The sequence below is a fragment of the Ictalurus punctatus genome, chromosome 12 (assembly GCF_001660625.3).
Source record: "Ictalurus punctatus breed USDA103 chromosome 12, Coco_2.0, whole genome shotgun sequence".
In the NCBI taxonomy this organism is placed as follows: Eukaryota; Metazoa; Chordata; class Actinopteri; order Siluriformes; family Ictaluridae; genus Ictalurus; species Ictalurus punctatus.
This window is the reverse complement of record NC_030427.2, coordinates 26338396-26358798: the sequence shown is the minus strand read 5'-3', so window position 1 is coordinate 26358798 and position 20403 is coordinate 26338396. Positions and strand designations below refer to the sequence as shown.

General features: G+C 41.5%; 1 protein-coding gene across 5 annotated transcripts; it reads right to left on the bottom strand.

Moving 5' to 3' along the window:
* Positions 1-7413: 7413 nt before the first annotated feature.
* On the bottom strand, positions 7414-20287 carry mgat1b (alpha-1,3-mannosyl-glycoprotein 2-beta-N-acetylglucosaminyltransferase b). Of its 5 annotated transcripts, none has more exons than XM_017481445.3 (3): positions 19773-20287; positions 12031-12926; positions 7414-9377 (listed from the first exon to the last, which is right to left on the bottom strand). In XM_017481445.3, exons 1-3 carry the CDS (start codon positions 19780-19782, stop codon positions 8676-8678), a joined length of 1608 nt encoding a protein of 535 aa, XP_017336934.1. In that variant the 5' UTR covers positions 19783-20287; the 3' UTR covers positions 7414-8675. The 5 variants fall into 5 exon arrangements, with proteins under 5 accessions (XP_017336934.1, XP_017336935.1, XP_017336938.1 ...); XM_017481446.3 differs by lacking the exon at positions 19773-20287 and adding an exon at positions 18985-19108; XM_017481449.3 differs by lacking the exon at positions 19773-20287 and adding an exon at positions 18685-18934.
* Positions 20288-20403: the final 116 nt, after the last annotated feature.

Below are 20403 nucleotides of genomic sequence, written 5' to 3'. Positions count from 1 at the left end.
TGTGTGAATAAAAGCAGCTTTGTTTATTTTAAGCTATAGAACCAAGACGATAAAATACGATTTTATTTACCGTTTCAAAGGTTTCATTTATTTCCTGGTTGTGTCACTGACATTTTTTATTTTTATTTTTTTTTTAAATCGAGTTTTTTTTTGTCCGCGTGTTGGATCGAGCTATGTTTATTTTGATGAAGCATCAGTCGTAAAATAGTGGAACAGTACGCTGTGCCAGTAGTTATTAATGAAGGCATGACGGATATGGAGTTGTAAAAGAGTGTCGATGTGCCTGATACACTAATCTGTGTTCTGTGTTTAATGCCTGTCAGAAAAGAAAAGAAAAAAAAACACACACACACTATGTTTGTTCATTTACAGCTACTTTTGTCTTAATAATCTAAAAGATGTGTAATATTGTATTGGATTAACATTAGTATTGAGATGCTGTACAGTAAAAGGTGCATTAGGTACGAGTTTTCCTTTTTATATTCCGGATCTGGTTGCGGTTGCGATCGTTAGTCGTTACAAGTCTACGGTACAGCAAAGTATTCCGAATTCTAGCTTTTCTTTTTGACAGTTAAGAGAAAGAGCGCACTGTTTTTCCTACATAATGCACCTTTAGGACTTTTTGGTACGTCTCATAGTGCTTACCAGTATTCTGAATTTCATAATTAAATACAAAATACAAACTGCTGTTGTATCCGTGACGATTCTTCTGGTTCTGTTGCCCTTTAATGTCTTAAGTAAGGAATAAAACACTTTATGGTGTTGTAGGAAAATAATCAGCGGTGTTGTGGTGGAGTTACTGATTACGCGTACGTGCACGTAGTGCGATATTAATCGGAATTTGGCAGTGTTAGTATTGGAATCAGTATCGAGGCAGGTTAACGCCGCAGTCCGATTGCCTGATTCAGGTTAATACGATACTCTGATTCCCAACGCTGGAATATATAAATGTCTGCATGAATCGGAAATTTATTGCATGTGAACAACTTATTCAGAAACTCCACTGAAAGGAGATCTATGCGCACGCTCAGTCCGCAAGGAATCGTGGGAGATAACAGACGCTCAGCTGTAGGCTAGGTGTTTAGGAACGGCAGCTCGGGCGTATTTACACCGACCACGTATACAGGAATATTCCCACGCGTGTACGCAATACGGCTGCAACCCGGATATAGACCGTAAACGGAATTTGGTGTGCATATAAACATAGTCGATGACTACGTTTACACGCGCAGCAGTAATCTAATCATCGAGCTTATTCTGAATAAGACAATATTGTGATTAAGCCGCTTTTAGAATACTCCTTTCATGCTCCTGTTTTACGTGTTATAGAACATAGAGTGATTAACAGCACACGTCATTACGTCACCGCGCCACGCCGTCCGACGTCCCTCCGGAATTTCACGTATCGACGTACAGTTGGTCTTCGTTATGATATTGTATACAGTTTTGGGTGTTTTATTTTTAATTTTACAAAAGCTTGAAGTGCGGTTAATTATTTGTCGTGCTGTACGTGCTGATAGACGACTGCTTGAAGCCGTGGGCTGCGTCCCAAACCGCGTACTTACCGTCTATATAATATAAAATACATGTATTTAACCTGCTATATAGTAGCTGAAATACATGTATCTCACCTGTTATATAGCAGGTAAGTACGCGGTTTGGGACGCAGCCGTGCTCTCTTGTTTGCCGTCAAACGGTAGAGCGCTGCCGTGTGTGATCGTGTCCTGTCGCAGAATGCGGTGAAAACTCCCACACGACGTTAATAGCGTGATTAAAGGTGTGTACGTGTCTGTAACGCACGTCCATAATGCGAATAAACAGGAATACTCCACACGTCTTAATTCCATTCGTGTTTACTTCGAGTATGACTTTAATCGGATTAAGGTCATCAATAATCTCTGTTCACATGCCTGTTTCTTAATCAGAGTATCGTCTTAATATCGGGTTCATATCGGATTATCGTTGTCCGTGTAAGCGCACTGAACGTTACCACCCGGTAGTTGATTATTTTCCAATAACGACATTAAAAAGTGTTTAACTCCTCTTACACCACAGTATTTTTTTTATTTATTAAAGGACAACACATCATAGCTTTGATCCATTGAAATGTTTGCGAAACAAGTTACTTATCACTTAGTTATGTTATAGCAGCTATAAACAGTCGTTCCCTCACCAGCCTGTCCTTTTCCTTTTCCTCTCCAAGTCAGGAAGACAAATATAACGCGGCTTGTCGCGTTACACAGAAGCCCCGAATGCGCAAACCCGTCCGTCCTGAAGTCTTTCCTGCGGCAGAGAACTTACTGACCGTTACAAAGCACCGACCCGGGACACTCCTTCCAGACAAACATCTCCTCACAGAAACCGTTCCCATATCAACAATTACACAGGTTTCTTACTTGTTAATCAATAGCAGTTTTTTTGTAATCATTCGAATTGTTAATATTGTGGAGCCTCGTTATTAGCTGTTACTTCAGGAATGGGAAAAAAAAAAAGGTATTCGATCGAGCGCGTTACAATACGAGTCTGTGATTTACCTTGCAGCTGTAACTAGTGTCAAAGCTGCTGTTGGAGAAAATGAATCGACGCCTTCCGACCAATCAGAATCGGGAATTCGACATATTTGTATTTGTGTTGAAATACCCTTCAGATTTTGGGTCTGTTACGACAGTTTAGGAAGTGAGGCACAGTATTAAATCATAATTTATTGCTGGCGTGAATTAATCTTTCAAGGAGAGATACGTCTCGACCCTGGCGTAATGTTTATTTTAGTACTTTCAAGGTTGAAAATCCTGACTGTCAGGACGTCTCTTCATCCAAAGGACGTCCAGAGGTTCCAGAACATTAAATGGGATGGGAAGTAACAGACGATATGTACTAGATATAATAGTCAGCATCAATGCATTTCATTTTTGATCACTATTACAGAGTGAAGAATTAATAATACATCGAACTCTAGCGCTAAATCTCTAGCTAGGTTTGAAACAGTGGAGACGGATGAACGTCCCTGACCCAGTTTATCAGCTATCTTCAGTTTGAAATGCTTCAGAGGAAACGGCGTGATAATGATCGGTAAATTGCACGAGCCGAAGCCCGTGGAGAAAGCGACGTTTCGCAGCTCGACTATCCGGATCGTTTGATGTTTACAGTAATAAAAGCTCTGTGTTTATTTTACTGTTTGGTAGCAGTTTCCTGCTGTGTTCAATGAGTCTACGTGCTGCTAGAGTTTACAGGTAACACCTAGGATAATGTGAATATAAGAGTATCTCTGTTAGGTAGGTAGAAATACGTATGAATGAACATGAACCACTAATATTGGCACCCTTGGTCAACGAAGGCTGTGGGAAAATTTGTCGTTATTGTTTAACCTTTCCACAAAAATACTCTGCGTTCATGGATATCAAACAATTGCAAACACACGAAGTTTACCCCCACAAAAATCTCTTAAATATAGGTGTACGATAATGATCGGCAATGCTATGAATTCATATGAGAAAAATAAATTTGAAGTATATTCCCATCGATATTTTACATTTTGTTCAGTACACCTGGGTGACTAGGTGCAGGAAATTGTTCAGCCATGACTTCCTGTTTCACAGGGGTATAAATATGAGGTAACACATAGGTCAAATTCGCTTAGTCATTCATAACAATGGGTAAGAGCGAGGAATATATCTATGATGTGCGGCAAAAGGTTGTTGAGCTTCAGACAATGGGACGTGTCTATAAGAAAATAGCACAAGCATTGAAAACGCCCGTTTCCACCATCAGGGCAATAATTAAGACATTTCAGTCGACTGGAAATGTTATGAATCGACCTGGAATTGGACGAGTGTCTATATCGTCTCAAAGCAGTGTGAAGAGGATGCTTCAAATGGCCAAGAAAATCTCCAAGGATCACAGCTGGAGAATTTCAGAAGGTAGTTGCGTCTTATGGTCAGAAAGTCTCCAGAACTACAATCCGAAGTCACCGACGTCACCACAAGTAGTATGGAAGGGTTTCAAGAAAAAAGCCTCGACTCTCATCCAAAAGCAAACTCGAGCGTCTTCAGTTTGCCAGACACTCCTGGAACATCAAATGGGATCGGGGTCTATGGTCAGTACCACTTTTTACTGTTATTTACTCTTACTTTACTTTCTCTTTACTTTTACTGGAGTGAATTATTACTACAGTAGCTGTACTTTTCCTCTAGTCAGTGTGTTTTTTACTCTGTTTCTCCTTCATTCAAGATAATAGTAGCTAAAGGAAGGTCCATGTACTTTGTCCATGTACTTTGTCCTGTTCTGACCTGCCTGCTTTTTTTTGTCTTGTTTTTTTTACTTTTTAAACAATGCTCATGGCTTATATAACAGGAAACAAGTACAGGAGTGTCAGCAGCACAGAACAGGAAGTCAGCGGGATGAGAGAGAAGTGAAAACGGAAATCACAGGAGGAAGAAATGATGATGGATGAGAGGTGAGGGGTGGTGGGGGGGTCAGAAACAAAAACATGGCACAAAAGTTTGCATTTAAACTACAGATGCACAGATGGTACATTTCTCAACACATGAAAATGAATAAATAAATGAAAACGTGATAAGCGCGAAACTCCCCCTTCACTGCTGCTCACTTCCGGTGTAATATTTGATGAGTGCAGAGATTACAAACTGTAGTTTTGTCGTCATTCCACGCAAGAGACATCGTCTTTACACACAGCACGAAATCCACGTGTTTCCCCGCCCTCTTTTGATTGACAGGATATAATCCGCCCTGATCGTCGGATGTTTTTAAACTATCGGTGCATCTCTAATTTAAACCCTTGTCTGAGTTAGCCTTTTAAAACATTTGAATCTAGTTATTAGGCACAAGCTGCCTTGTTTCTGGGGAAATGAGTCTTATTTGTGTGTGTGTGTGTGTGTGTGTGTGTGTGTGTAAAAAAAATCTTCATGCATGTTTTGCATTAGAAAAGCAATCTCATTTTAAGAAACCGTATCTAACTTTGTCTTAAGATAAGACATTCTACCTAACATTGAGCTAGATTTAACCAGTCACAAGCTACAGCAATGGTTTGCATCAAATCCCAGCAGAGGAACGAGATGCTTTCCCTTATTTTAAGACCAAGACCACTCGCACGCCTCAGTGTCTCAGCGACGCAGCTATGCGTCACGCTTATGCTGAAATCCACACTGAACTACATTCCCCATCAGCGCCAGCACGTCACATGTCCCACTGATCACTCACACCTGTTCCGTGTTACCCCTAATAAGCACCCCTATAGAAGTTCTAGTCCCTCAGCACCTAACGGTCACGCTTTCGTCGTTGTCACGTGTCCAAACACGTATGCTTGTTTTTGCCTCGTGTCCATCGTTACATTCGTGGTTCTTCACAGTTTCGCCCTTCATTCAATAAAAATCTGTGCTCGCATGCGCCGCCTTCTAGAGTTTTTCCCTGTTGCATCATCAATGCTTCAAGCGCCTTAACTGTTTATTGACTTTTCAGCATTATCATCACAGGCTCTTAAAGACGTTCGTCAGTGAAGAACACTGAATTATTTTGCTGTTACCGTAAAACGCCAAATACTAATAAACCGCTATTTAAAACGAACTAATTTTTTTTAAATATCCAGTATTAAGATATACCAAGAGATTAGATATATTAAGATATTAACTTAAGACAAAGTCACTTATTTTTATTATGCTGTTTGGTAGAAATTGTCTTTTATTGTAACCTTTTTTTGTAATTTGGTTAATTATTAATCTTAGATTAAGGGATAAATTCTTAAAGTCGGCTCTCATATAGAAAACAAAAGTAAGTCTACCTTGGAGAACCGTTCTCATTGCTTTAATAAACACAACTTGCTTAAATTTTTTGGCTTTAAGTCCTTAATTAGCTCGAAGTGTGTCTAGGTTGTTTCAAGAAAGGCATTGTTGTTTCTGTGCTGCTTTTGATATCTAGTATGTTCCTTAAACCAAGTGCAGCTGTTGTGAATTAGAATTCCTGAGGTGCAGCCAAACCTATGGCAGAAAAGGGAATATCTATTAGTACGGGTGTAAAAGATTCACCGCCGGAGTCGATATATTATTGGCTTTTTAATCGGAATCAGAACGAAATCGATGCTTTTGATTCATTTGCTGTTTGGTTTGGTTTGATCTCTACACGTACTACACATGAATAAAGGAACCGGAAAGCACAGGAAAAAAAAGAGAAAAGTTGGTCGAGGGGCGTGTAGAGGGGTGAAAATGTACATGTGAAACTCTCATTCAAATGAAGCAGAAAAACAGCGCTTCATTAATATTGGCACCCTTGGTAAGTATTAGTGGAGGGCACTGTGAGTCTATAAATAACTAGTTTCAAACAGCTTTATCTTTTTTGAGTCTTTTCACAGCAGTTATAAATATGAGCACACATCGAGAGTGAAATGTGCACCCGAGTGCACTGAGAAAGTGTTTTGACTCTGAATCGACTCAAAGTGAACCAAACAGGGTCCGTTTCGTTTTAGTTTATTTCTTTTGTAAATGGGTCGTTCTATCTCGAGTGGTTTTTCTTTCTTTCTTTTTTTTTTTTTTATAAATATGTCTGAGTGATTAGCTGTATGTATCGGCATTGTAAAAGCACCAGGGTTTTTAAAAACGATTTTATAATTTGACTTGGTTTAACTACGACAGCCATCTTTGTGTCACGACACACAATACATGGCTACACGGCTGTTTACGGAAACCTCAGTATCTCGGATCAGGATGGTCCGAGTTCCTTGGAACAAAAGCTGATCTCTAGAGCACGTTACAAGGTACATATGTAAACATTTTGCACGTTCAGTTTCCTTAGACGTAGAATTTAAGTCTGAATGTAACGCTCAAGAGATTGCTCACAGTTCCACATTTAGGGTCAATGTTTAACGGGAAGGGTTCGAGTCTCAGTCTTAATTTTTTCAGGGGGTATCTGGGTAAGTATAGTGTGCATGCAGAACATTTCAGGTTTGAGACTTCTCTTTTTATGGGGAGAGAAAGAATTATTTAAAAAAAAAAAAAAAAAAAAAACTCCTCACTTTCAGGTTGAATATCTCTGGTAGGGGACCAGATACGAACCTGAAATTTTGACAGAAATAAGTCCTCTACAGTAGGATTCTTCTGTAAAAACCCGAGAGTTTGCGGGTGGAGGTGAACTCTGCAGGACAGTAGCTCTCGAGGGACAGATTTGAAGAACCAGCCAGATCTATCATACTGGTGCAGATGTACAGCGGGTATGCGTGAATAGATTTTTATAGGAATATGGAAGTACAGTGTTCAGGTGGGTGTTTTACAAATGTACAGTGTCAAACAGAGCTGTGGTGTAAACTACAGCTCAGAAGTTCAGCTCGGAACTGTAGCACTTCAAAACGTGATCGTACCCCGACGCTCATCACATCGACGGTTGATAAATTCCACTCGCATACCGACATATCAAAATAGTCATTTATTATCAATGTATTAAATTTTTTATAAACAACACATCAGGCAGTGGTTTTATACTTTGTCACACAGACATTAGGACATTTCAAACCTTCCCACGAATACAGCATATTTTTTAAATTAGATTCGATCCGTCCTCTTGTCCAGTCCACTTGGATCCACTGAAACGACTGCGTTTGACACGACACGGAAAGCAAGTTGTCTGTGGTCACCGGTTCTGCAACAAACCCAACATTTAGGACATCTCGGACTAAACGTATTGAAAGTGCTCCCAAATTATCGAGAACGAAGCAGCGTTCAAGTACTTCAGCAGACGTTTTGGTACTTCACATGTGGGAACTTTGCCAAAAGTAGTGCTCCTTTAAAAGGTAGGTCAAATCTGCTTTTGTCTGAATGCATCAGTCAGGTTAAACGACATTTATACCTTCATTCATTACTTCATTCGAACAATATCAGTAAATCATTTAAAAATAATAATAATAATAATAAAAAAAAAAAAAAACAACTCTCACTGGGTTCATTGAGTGAGAGATCTTTTATGATAGTCAGTCTGAAACTATACAATTTAGCAGTGATGATGTCAAGCCTTCGTTGGCATGGAAACGGTAATACTTTTCACTTTGGGTCTTTTCTGAATACGACTGCTGTATGTGCATGAGGGATTGTTGTTGTTGTTGTTCCCAGTACAACTGGGTGTTTAACCCTAAACGTGTCCACACTAGCAAGTGACGAAAGCGACAGCCGGATATCGATTTTCTATGAAAAGCTGCGTGACGTCGAGCCGCACTCTGTGACATTTGAATTCGAAATTTTCGATTCTATCCAAATTACCCATGGTGCACTGAAACGCAAATGAAGTTTCCCTAGAATCGCTGGTCTCACACTAGGTTTCGGACCAGTGCTCAGTTCCCTTTCGATAGCCTTTGGTGCTAAAAGAGTGAAGAAAATGAAAGACTACCGCATCTTATAACAGTAGTTAAAAAAATAATAAAAACGCAGCCAGTGCGCACCCGAAAGGTGATATCGGTGGCAGTCGCTACACGCCACCACAAGTGACCGAGGTGTTGTCGCTTGCTAGTGTGAATGGCAGGTGAATCTTCAGAACAGACCGAAGCTGCCTTCCTTCATAAAATCGCTCACATTTTGACCGTGCATTCCCATCTCTACCATGCATGTTTTCTTTGGTTTAAGAGGACAATCATCTCCTCTTGCATGGTTCTGACACTCAGTTCACGTTCCGTACGAGATCCTTCAGCTCCAGCTTGTGTCATATTTTGTCCAGCCCTCAGGGGGTGCCAAATAAACCCTTCGACCGCGCGAGAGAAAGCTGACCACACCCCTGTAACCGGCACGTGGAACGCCAGACTTTAAGTCGTCCATCACGCCCAAATTCCTGGCTAAAACCTTGAAACTGTCCCTGCTAGAGTACTGCACCCTGAACGGTCCTGAACCCTGCAAACTGCCACCCTGCTGCAGCTCCTCCACTTTCACCAAAGGCGCACTGTACACTTCTTTATTAAAGTCTTCATCGTAGTGCCCCCTGACCAAATAAGACAAATCCCGTTTAGTGAAAGGCACAAATTCAGCGTTGAGTTTAATGTAGCGCAGATACTGATCGAAAAATTGACCCAGACTGACTCCTTTCCGGCCGAAAGTCATAGTTCTGGAGATCTCTGGGCGAATGCAGGAACGCTCTTTCCTTTGCTCTGGGTGACGCATCCAGTCGTCCCAGAATGCCTTGGGCCACTTGGGCTCCAGCTCTGCCCACACCTCCTTCAACAGCATCCATCCTAGACCCGGGAAGAAATCTGTCCGATAGAGGAGGTCAGGCTTGCCCGGGTCCACCAGGCCGTCACGGCCGTTGTCGTTCCAGGCTGAGATGCACCACAGCGTCGGGTCGGAGAGCAGGATCGGGTGGAGAGCGCGGAAATACTCGAAAAAGTCCGGCGCCACCTACAAAGCAGCACAAGTGTTGTTAAGATTTGGAAAGACAAGATTTCTCAAACTCACTTGGTATTTGAATTAGTTCAATTTCAGATGATGATACTTGGAGTTTGGAACGTAAACGGGTGGCGCTTTCGGGACACCTGACTGTACAGAGCTTTTCCGGCTTCGCTGTTTAATTCAACGATCGGTTCACTGTGCTAATCTGTGGGAACAGACTGGAATTCCAGCAGTCAGCAGAATTTCGAAAAGATGGATTAAAACCTAGTCTTTTGTGATAGATAGCACTCTCAGCCACTCTGCACGTCTTTGTCAAAAGTCGCCTCTTGCGTTGAGGCAGGTGCTTATGCAGACCTTGCGATTTGATTACGTATAAAACCTCAATTCACTGCGTCTGGCCTTGCAGCACTGCGGTGTGCGAGGAGCTGGGTCAGTGAAGTGCGTACGCTGGATTTTTCCACTATATTCATTACAGTTGCATTAAAGAACACTCATGCCTTATTGTGGATCTATTGATTTAAGTAAGATAGGTTAACACATATTTAAGTCAAATGATGACATCTGGGATCTGACTGGCTCAACTGAGAAATCTTGCACATTAAAGATTTGCAAAGAGTCTCAATTTGAGTCTTAAGTCTTAAACGCATACATGAACAGAGTTAAGTCTTAAGTCAGATGCATACAGGTGAAGTCTTAAGACATTCCTGGATTTAAACAAAGTCAAGTGTTAAGTCACATTCCTACATTAATAATCTCAGTTCTCGAGTCTAATTCCTAGGTTAATAATGTCAGGTCTCAAGCCAAATGCCTATGTTAATAAGGTCTGGTCTTAAGTCAAATTCCTAGGTAAATAATGTCAGGTCTCAAACCAAGTTCCTAGGTAAATAATGTCAGGTCTCAAGTCAAGTTCCTAGGTAAATAATGTCAGGTCTCAAGTCAAGTTCCTAGGTAAATAATGTCAGGTCTCAAACCAAATTCCTAGGTTAATAATGTCAGGTCTCAAGTCAAATTCCTAGGTAAATAATGTCAGGTCTCAATCCAAATTCCTAGGTTAATAATGTCAGGTCTCAAGTCAAATTCCTAGGTAAATAATGTCAGGTCTCAAACCAAGTTCCTAGGTTAATAATGTCAGGTCTCAAGTCAAGTTCCTAGGTTAATAATGTCAGGTCTCAAGTCAAATTCCTAGGTAAATAATGTCAGGTCTCAAACCAAATTCCTAGGTAAATAATGTCAGGTCTCAAACCAAGTTCCTAGGTTAATAATGTCAGGTCTCAAACCAAATTCCTAGGTTAATAATGTCAGGTCTCAAACCAAATTCCTAGGTTAATAATGTCAGGTCTCAAGTCAAGTTCCTAGGTTAATAATGTCAGGTCTCAAACCAAGTTCCTAGGTTAATAATGTCAGGTCTCAAACCAAGTTCCTAGGTTAATAATGTCAGGTCTCAAGTCAAGTTCCTAGGTTAATAATGTCAGGTCTCAAGCGAAGTTCCTAGGTTAATAATGTCAAGTCAATTTCCTACAAAAACAAAGTCGTCTTAAGTCCTTCCTACATAAATAAATACAGACTACACTCCTACGTAAAGTCAAGTCTTAAATTATTCTCATATAAACAGCTCTCATGTTACTTGTATTTTTTCTCATTTTACTTGTATGTTCTCATTTGTCAGTCGCTTGGGATAAAAGCGTCTGCCAAATGAATAAATGTAAATGCAAACAATGAACAGAGTTAAGTCTTAAGTCAAAATGCACACACGTCAAGTCTTTTTGGACGTTTTGTTGCATTTTGTACAAATTTCTAAACGCACTATCACATTAAACTGTAGCTTTGAAAAGGTCAATTCTGCGAGCTGGAGATAAATTACCCAGCTCAAACACTGGCCCGTAATCTCCAAAAACTGGAATTCAATCTCGGTATGAATCGAATCAGCAGTGGTGTTAAATATCCAAGGCCTACACAAGACAAATGAGTTTTTCCTGCTTTTGTGTCATGCTTCACTATACACTATGTGTGGTGGTTTATGCGGTTTGTCCAGTGTCACAACAAAACATGGAGAAAGAACACTCATTAAGTATAGCATTACAACTCATTTTTGGCCTAAAGCTAACCACTTGGAGTGATTATACTTTTAAACTGATTATACCCGAAGAACAGCATTCTTCTTCTACTTATTATTATTATTATCATTATTACCCAGTGCAGAATTATAAATTGAATTAATCCGATCAAAAAAATGTTTTCATTCCCTCAATAAGGTTTGCTGCCGCTTTGTACAGGCCTTTTGAGAACTCAAGTTCAATGACAAGATCCTTATTTACTTCTCAGGTGCAAATTTGACTTTATAATGAGCGAGTCTGAGCTGAGACAGTTTCAAAAGAGCTACTTGAGAAACAGATAAAAGCAGATCCTGCAACACCGACAAGTCTCTCATCCTTCTTCCACATAAACTCTAAATAAACACATAAACAAACAAATAAATAAATAAGTCGATAAAAAGCGTTTCGATTCCGGATAACGCTATTGTTCAGGTAGCTCGATTTGTCCAATGCACAGCTGCTGACTATAAAATTAGTCCAATGGCAGAGCAAGTTCAGAGCCAATCACAGTCTTTGTACCGGTTTGAATACGCACTCTGCACGTGTTATGATCAGGCCCGTGTTCTTACCTCCAAATCGTCTTCTACGATGACCACAGTGGAGTAACCGAACGTGTTAAACACTTGGTTCAGGGCCCAACGGTAGTGTCTGGAGATCTTATAGTAACCCTGGAACTTCCTGTGATCGGGCCGCACAGGAATGTTGGAGAGATCTGGTTGGCTGATGTGGGTCACCTGACTGCCATAGGAGCCGATGACCCGGGCCGTATCGCCGTGACCGCAGTCCTGGCTCACGACGATTGGATAAAGCTCCACTGAAGGCCGGTACTGTATCAGCTTGTCCAAACTTCTTTTCACTGTAACCCTGTCACAAGCGATGACCAAGATCGGGATGACAGTTTGAGGACTAGGATCTGTAAGGTCCACGTTATTTTTGTCCAACGGTTTGTCATTGTTCGTCTCCTTGTCCTGCTTCGCGTCTGGCGGAGGGTTTGTGACAACAGGAACCTGCTTGTTTTTGACAATTATTTCATTTCCCACTAAGGTGGGTAACTGGGGCAACTCCTGAGGTTCTTTAAATCCTTCTTTTTTGTCCCTCGAGTCCTCCGCCTCTTTTTTCCTCAGGTTTTTATTCTGTTCCCACAATGACCTGTGGCTCTGTATCTGTTTCAGGAGTTTCTTTTGAGTCTCCAATTCCGATTCCACCTCTTCTGCCAATCGGATCACTTCGCCCGCCAGCCCGCTGGCTCCACCTCGCTTCCCTTTCCCAGCTTGCCATTCCTCTCCTGCGCCCGGTTCGGCTCCGCCTCCGTCTCCGAGTCGACCGATGGGTGGCCTTCCCCAGAGAAACAGAAGCAGCAAGGCATTCCAGGCGATGAACAGAACCGCTCCGCATAAGATAAGGGAGCCTTTCTTACGAACCATGGCCCAGTGGCACCAAAGGAGCGACCGAAGGGAGGAGAACGCTGGAGCAAGACAAAAATGTCAACAGTTAAAAACAAAATAAGTCCAAAACCACGAGTCCACATCACAGGTGACTCAAATATCATGTTTTCCTCTCACGGTAGGTGACGTCAAGTCTTTTGTAAATGGTTACGGCAAGCCTTCCCAGCAGTCTACCCTTAGAGAATACATGTATCAAAAGATACACCTGACACTTTCTTCTAGAAGTTAAAAAAAACAAAACAAAACGGATGCTCGGGCTGAATGTGAGAAATGGAGGATTTAGTATCGAATACTGAAGGATAGGGAAGTTGCTTGCCTCTGCTGTAAAAAACTAAATAAAACCGTAAAAGTGAATCTTCAACAGTTAAAACCCCAAACCCTCCATATCCAAACACAGGTGAAAAAGATCTCCAGGTCTAAAAGATCCCCCCACCTTTAGCTGATATAAATCTTCTGACCAGACGCTGACTTTTATTATTATTATTATTATTATTATTATTATTATTATTATTATCATCATCATCACTTGATATTACTTTTCTGAGATATCGCAATATCTTTTCCTAACATTTTTAAATCGGCACCTGACCCGCACTGTAGACGAGGATCGTATACGGCATTTCAAATATAAATATCTCTATGAGTGGAGTTTAATCTTAGCCTATTTCTCGGTAAGTAGGGCAGGTATATGTCTGGTTCTTGCTCAACATTTCCTTTAGACCCACAGTTTTCAGGCTGAAAGAGGAAGTATGAATCTTGTATAAAAACCAAAATGTCAGCAGTGTTCTTATGAACTCAGAGGTGCTGGAGACTATGATGACATCAGGAAGCGACACACCCTGTTCACTGTACAGCAACCACGATTCGAGGTCGTGTGCTTCGTTAGGTGTGATAACACAGCCAAGACCATCGACTACGATCATCAATTCCGACAGAGAATAGCATCAGGTAATGTCTATGTAAAACTGTGTACCTCAGTGGCTTATGTAAGGAATAAAACAACTATAGGGTGGTGTGATGCGTCCCAACAACGTAGGAGTTACCGCGGTCACCACCCAGAAGCTGATTCGTTTCCCGATAACAGCGCGCGTTTTATTCCTCTTATACCACAAGCAATGTGCAAACGATTACGAATTTCTATTTAATAAAGAACGACACACTGTACTTTTTATCCGTTTACAGTTACATCACATATTGTGGAAATCGTCCGTGAAATCACTTACGTTATCGTAGCTGTAAACCGTAAATCCCTCACTTTTCTTTAAAAAAAAAAAAGAGAAAGCTTGTTACCAGGAAAGCGCAAAGTGCAACGCTGTGAAAACTTCCCCATGTTGGAAAACGTACAGTTTTCCAGTTTGACACTGGAGGCTCCTTCCATGAAGGTTAGTTAAATAAACGTCTCCTAACAGGAAACTTCACTATATCAACAATTATATGGTTTTGTTCCCCCATCTTTCTTCCTCTTATTATTATTATTCGTTGTAGATTATGCGAAGTGTCCGGCATACATGTCCCTGTGTAAGTAATCGTACAGTCCCTGCAGGATTTCAAGATTTCACGTCTTTGCGCTCGCAGAAACGAACGCAAAATCAAGCACACTCGGCAATCTTTGGAGGCGCGTGGGATTTTTCAAAAATCGCAGCAGATTTTCCGCAGGCTCACGTCACGTGACGTCGTCATCACGACACGCATCCCGCCAAATCCCTCTTCTATTCACGTGCGCCGGACACGGGTACAGCCAAGGTCTCGTTTACCAACAAACATCGCTGCGGAAACCGTTATGTGCAATTTCGCCAATTCAAGTAGTTTTCAGCAAAAAAAAAAAAAAAAAAAAGTGCAAAAAAAACAGAAATTACATCGAAAATATATATTTTTTATATATATATATATATATATATATATATATATATATATATATATATATATATATATATATATATATATATATATATAAAAAGCTGCAGCAATTTTTTTTTTTTTTTTTTCTCTCGCAATTTTGGACGCAACGATCACAAAAAAACTGCACGGAAACCTGTATGGGCTGGTCATTAATCACACCAAAGAGTAAAGAGTATAAATGATTGTTGTTGTTGTTGTTGTTTTTTTAAATACTGTATGTAAAAACTCTTTCCTTTATCTATGAGCTTCATGTAAATAACTTACATAAACGCACAGGACTGGATAAACTGCACCAGGGACGTGCGTCGAACACGAGTACAGCTCAAAAGGTCTCGTGTACCAACAAACATCACTGTGAAAGGCCGCGCGAAACAATTTCGTGCGACTGCGATTTCACTAATTCTGGTCGTTTTCTGCAAAAAAAAAAAAAAAAAAAAGGGCAAAAAAAAAAAACTCCAGCAAGTTACATAGCAAATTTTGAGAGAGAGAGAGAGAGAGAGAGAGAGAGAGAGAGAGAGAGAGAGAGGAAACAATTAAAATAAATAAATAAAACCTCAATGAAATCCGACGATCGAATCGATGACGTATCGGAATGAGCGCGTTAACTGTTTCTCTTTGCATCTGCTGACCAAGAGGGTTCAGATACTAATATCTGTTGGGTTAGTATGGGTTCTGTTTAAAAAAAAAAAAAAGAAAGAAGAGAAACGAAAGAAGTGGACGCATCAATCGACTGGAATGTAGTTTCAAACGCACCCACGCTGATGATCCTGATAGTGTTGGAATGTGAATAATCACAGCAGGATTCGGATTGAACCGTGAAGTGTACAAATACTCGAGAGGAGTCATGAATCCCATCCCTGACTCTCTGTAGGATGGAGTGTATGACATGAAGGGAAGGATTGCTCCGAGTTTTGGGTGGAGAGCAAAGCTCCGTTCCGGATTTGATTGGTCACGGTCGCCGTGTGATCGGCATGCCGGACATTTATACTGTAGTTACATTACACAGCACTTCAGGGGGAAGTACGGCAACGTCGACTTTTAAAGTGCTCAGAAATCCCTCCCCCGTCCTGCAACAGAAACATGACGTCTCTACCCATGATCCCGTGGATTTATGGGGTCGTAAACCTTCTCCGAGGAGGCACTTTTTCGTCGGCCATAAAGCCCGTGCGGGAAATTTATGCACATCGTGTCCAAATAACGGAAAACGGTAACACGACTCGTGTCGGTCACGTGGTCTAATCAATGCACGGAAAAACTCTAGTAGTAAAAATTCTCAGTCGTCTTAAAAAAAAAAAAACGGCAGATAAAAAGACAACAGCATTTTTTTTTTTTTGGTCCTTTTTACAAAAACACAACCTTCATGAAACGAGCATTATTCCGAATTCTCAGACAGAAGTGGTTTGCTTCCCACAACATCCACCGCTCACTCAAAATCCAGAGAGCGAACGCTCGGCCTGTGAAGTATTTCAGAACGACAAAGTCCATTCATCCCCCGTGTCAGCCACGAGTCTGCACAGGAACGTCAATACTCACAGGAGCGCCGGCTAATCGCTCAGTCCGCCGTGCTGACCGGGTTAAACTCCCATCGGCTTTTTACACCCGAGAGAACGTCCTGAAAAATATACATCTCTCACTTAAAAACAACAGAATTAGATTAGCAGCTATTTCCTACCAGGAAGCTGGAAAATGTGGCAACATGACACAGGAAGTTCAGACAGAAAGTGTTGGGGGGTATGCGGTTAGAAGAATTTAATCAGGACAGGCTGGTATCACATTACGCGTAGTTACCGCTACCAGCAGCGCTTTATTCCTCTTACACCACAGCAATGCTTCAAGAAATAATACTTTTTATCTGTTTAGAGTTACGTCTCAAGTTATCAAACGTCCACGTGTGATTAGTTCCTGTAGCCATGTTATAGCAGCGATAAACCTGTTGTCCCTCACCACCCTCTTCTTTCGCTCTTCAAGATAAGAAGCCAACCCCCCCCCCCCCCCCCCCACACACACACACACACACAAAAAAACAAAAACAAAAAAAACAACCAGAACTGCAAATCAGTCCTGAGGAATTTTCCTTGCAGCTTTACTTCTGACTGTTCCAAAGTGCCGACACTGGAGACTCCTTCCGAAACGCTAAATAAACAAACATCTCCTCACGGAAACTTTCACCAGCTCACTCAACAGTTACACGCGCTTTTTAATCCGTATGCGAAACGCACGTCGTATAAGTCACGTGAACGAGCTGTTACTATGGAAACGATAACGTATCACAATAAGCGCTTTACCGTAAACCTCGCAGCTGGAACGTTCGCCAGAGCCGCTGTTATAGAAAATGAATCAACACCTTCTGACCAAGCAGAACAGAGGATTCAACAGTGGCATGAGACAGATTAAAATATCAGGCGAGGGGAAAACTTTTAAACGTACGACGTAAATTAGAAGCGAATTTAAAAAGAAAATTCCGGAGGAAAACGGACACTCGTTAAGGCTCTAGACAAATATGGAGATTGGATCGTAGAGACGCAGAGACGGAGACCGGACCGTAGAGACGTAGACACGGAGATTTGACTGTAGAGACGTACAAACAGAGATTTGACTGTAGAGACGTACAAACAGAGATTTGACTGTAGAGACGTACAAACATGGAGATTTGACTGTAGAGACGTACAAACAGAGATTTGACTGTAGAGACGTACAAACAGAGACTGGATCATAGAGAAGTAGACACGGAGATTGGATTTTAGAGATATACAAGCAGAGATTGGATCGTAGAGACGTACAAACGGAGACTGGATTGGAGAGATGTAGACATGGAGATTGGATTTTAGAGATGTACAAACGGAGATTGGATCGTAGAGACGTACAAACGGAGACTGGATTGGAGAGATGTAGACACGGAGATTGGATCGTAGACACGTACAAACAGAGATTGGATCGTAGACACGTACAAACAGAGATTGGATCGTAGACACGTACAAACAGAGATTGGATCGTAGAGACGTACAAACAGAGATTGGATCGTAGACATGTAGACACAGAGATTGGATTTTAGAGATGTACAAACAGAGATTGGATCGTAGAGACGTACAAACAGAGATTGGATCATAGAGACGTACAAACGGAGATTGGATTGTAGACATGTAGACACAGAGATTGGATCATACGGATGTAGACAGATTATACAATTCTGTGACACCTACCTGCCATAAACAATGCAAAGACGATAAATAAATGAACAAGGTTCATAACTAAGGCTTGCCTCAACCTCGTACCACATTTCTCCCTACATTGTTTTGAAGAAAATACCTTTGTTTGTTGGCGTGTCTAAACTCCAATCATAAAAACATTCAAATATTGTTCAGGATGACGACGTCAGCACGCGCTCCCCATAACCTACTGCGATATCAGCAACACAAAGTCCACTACCGCGTTAACGATGGGCAAACACAACGCGCGTGCAGGGACCTACAGAAACTGAGAGGTGTACGTCATGAATTCCCATGCAGCGAACAAGAACGGACACAGGAGGCACGAGTACTAATTACCCGTTACAATAATAACACCGATAATCTCCCAGATCTACCCGAGCAACTAATCTCCACTTCATCCTGTTAAACAAGAGGTCTGTGGAGGCTTTTCTCAGTGTTCTCCACGCGCTAAACACTGTCCAACGGACCGCTAACTCTTCATTAATTAGTGAGATTCATCATTTAATCGTCACGGTTTTAACGTGTGTGCAGTTCTTACTGAAAGAGGACGCAAAGTTCCTAGCCTACACGTGTGAAAGCATTAAGACAACACCGTTTTTTCCTCCTGGTTTTTTTTTTTCTTCTTTTCTTTTCTTTTCCCACTGAGCAGACAGAAAAACCAAGCGCATACCCACACTCGCCTCGTGCCAACAACCGAACACAGCCTTTCGAAATTAAAACCACATGCAGACCTGACACGGCCTTTGACGGAGGGAGGGGAGTGGGAACAAACCCCCCCCCAAAAAAACAGATAATAACCAAAAGAGGCAAGGTTATCAGGAAACTGTAGGCTGGTGGAGCTACGGCAAAAGCAGCAGAGTGACCAGAAGAAGTCCTGATGAAGATCTGCTACGGAAGGACCCGAGTGACCAGTCTGAAGTGCTGATGGTACAAGGAAAGTAAAAGCTCCTATCGTTAAAAGTAAAAATACCTGTAATATCAAACTTCGCTCCTCGTCACTGTTCGCTCTCTCAGCTCTCAAGAGGAAGCAGATCAGTTGGAAACATGACAGAGAGAGAGAGAGAGAGAGAGAGAGAGAAGGGGAGGAGGAAAGAAAGGGGAGGGAAGTTAGCCCTTTCCACCCCCCCCCCTCCCTCCCCCCCTCTTTTTTTTCTTCCTCCCCCCCCCTCTCACTTTCCTCTCCTGTAAACGTGGATTCGCCTGGTAGGCTGCTCAGCACCACTAAGGTCAAAGCTCATACGTGTACAATTAAACACTACACCTCAGACAGGACAATTCATGTGCCGAAACGTCTACATACCTTCAAAACGAGCTCGTCTGGGGTAATGGCTCGCACATGGGCTCTTTTTTTTTTTTTTTTTTTTAAAGCATGTTTACATAGCAGGCATTACAAGGTTCTTTTGCATTCTTCTTCTTAAAGGAAGGAAATCCTGGCTGGAGATCTACATGCTTTCTCTCTTATATTAGATGCAATAATAATAATAATAATAATAATAATAATAATAAAAATAGTATACACAGAAATCAGACCCTTTATACAGGACAGAAATCCTGTTCATTGCTTCCAGACTAAAACCAAATCCAAGCTGCAGGGTTGAAAGAAGAAAGATCTATTAATTCATTCATTCATTCATTCATTAATTAGGAGTTGAATGAAGAAAGTCACACCCTTTCATTAATTAAGCATCTTAATTGTTTTCTTGCTATTATAATAAGAGGTTTCGCTCTCAGGTAACCTGTGTGTACAGTTTATCTCACCTTTATTCATTTCAGGGCTGCAGACAAGCAGGTAGGGGAAGCTTCTCTCTCTCTCTCTCTCTCTCTCTCTCTCTCTCTCTCTCTCTCTCTGTAGTATCCAGATGAAACAGATAAATGTCACAGCAGACTCTTCACCATTCCTCCTTCACCACACATGGTCAGTATTCAGATGAACGCCAGCGTGGTGGTGGTGGTGATAGTGATGATGGTGGTGATGATGGTGCTGGTGATGATCATCATCATTCTCCATCCGTGCCTCCCGGTTATATCCTCCTCACGCATTCTGTGCAAACGCCGTCCAGCTGGATGAAAATGACATTTCCGCACATTACTTCCACCTTCCCAGGGAAGTAAGTAATGTTTTGGCGTCTGAAAAGACCATTTCACGGTTGTTCATATGTGTGTGTGTGTGTGTGTTTGTTTTGTTTGTTTGTTTTCTTCCAAAGGTGACAGTCACCGACGGTTAATTTCTATTCGATACCGCTATGTGTATAGCAGTGCCTGCCTTTCCGGCTACTTCCGGGTTGACTTATTTTATGCAAGATCCGCCCCCTACTGAGGCTCCTCCTCCTCCTTCAGTTTCCCCTAGCAACAATGTTGCCTTAACAACTGCCCGTGTATCAATTTCTAA

Excerpts from the sequence above, each read along its gene's own strand:
- mgat1b (XM_017481445.3), bottom strand. Across the intron at positions 9,378-12,030 it reads TCGTAGAAGACGATTTGGAG|GTGGCGCCGGACTTTTTCGA; the intron begins GTAAGAACACGG and ends GCTGCTTTGTAG.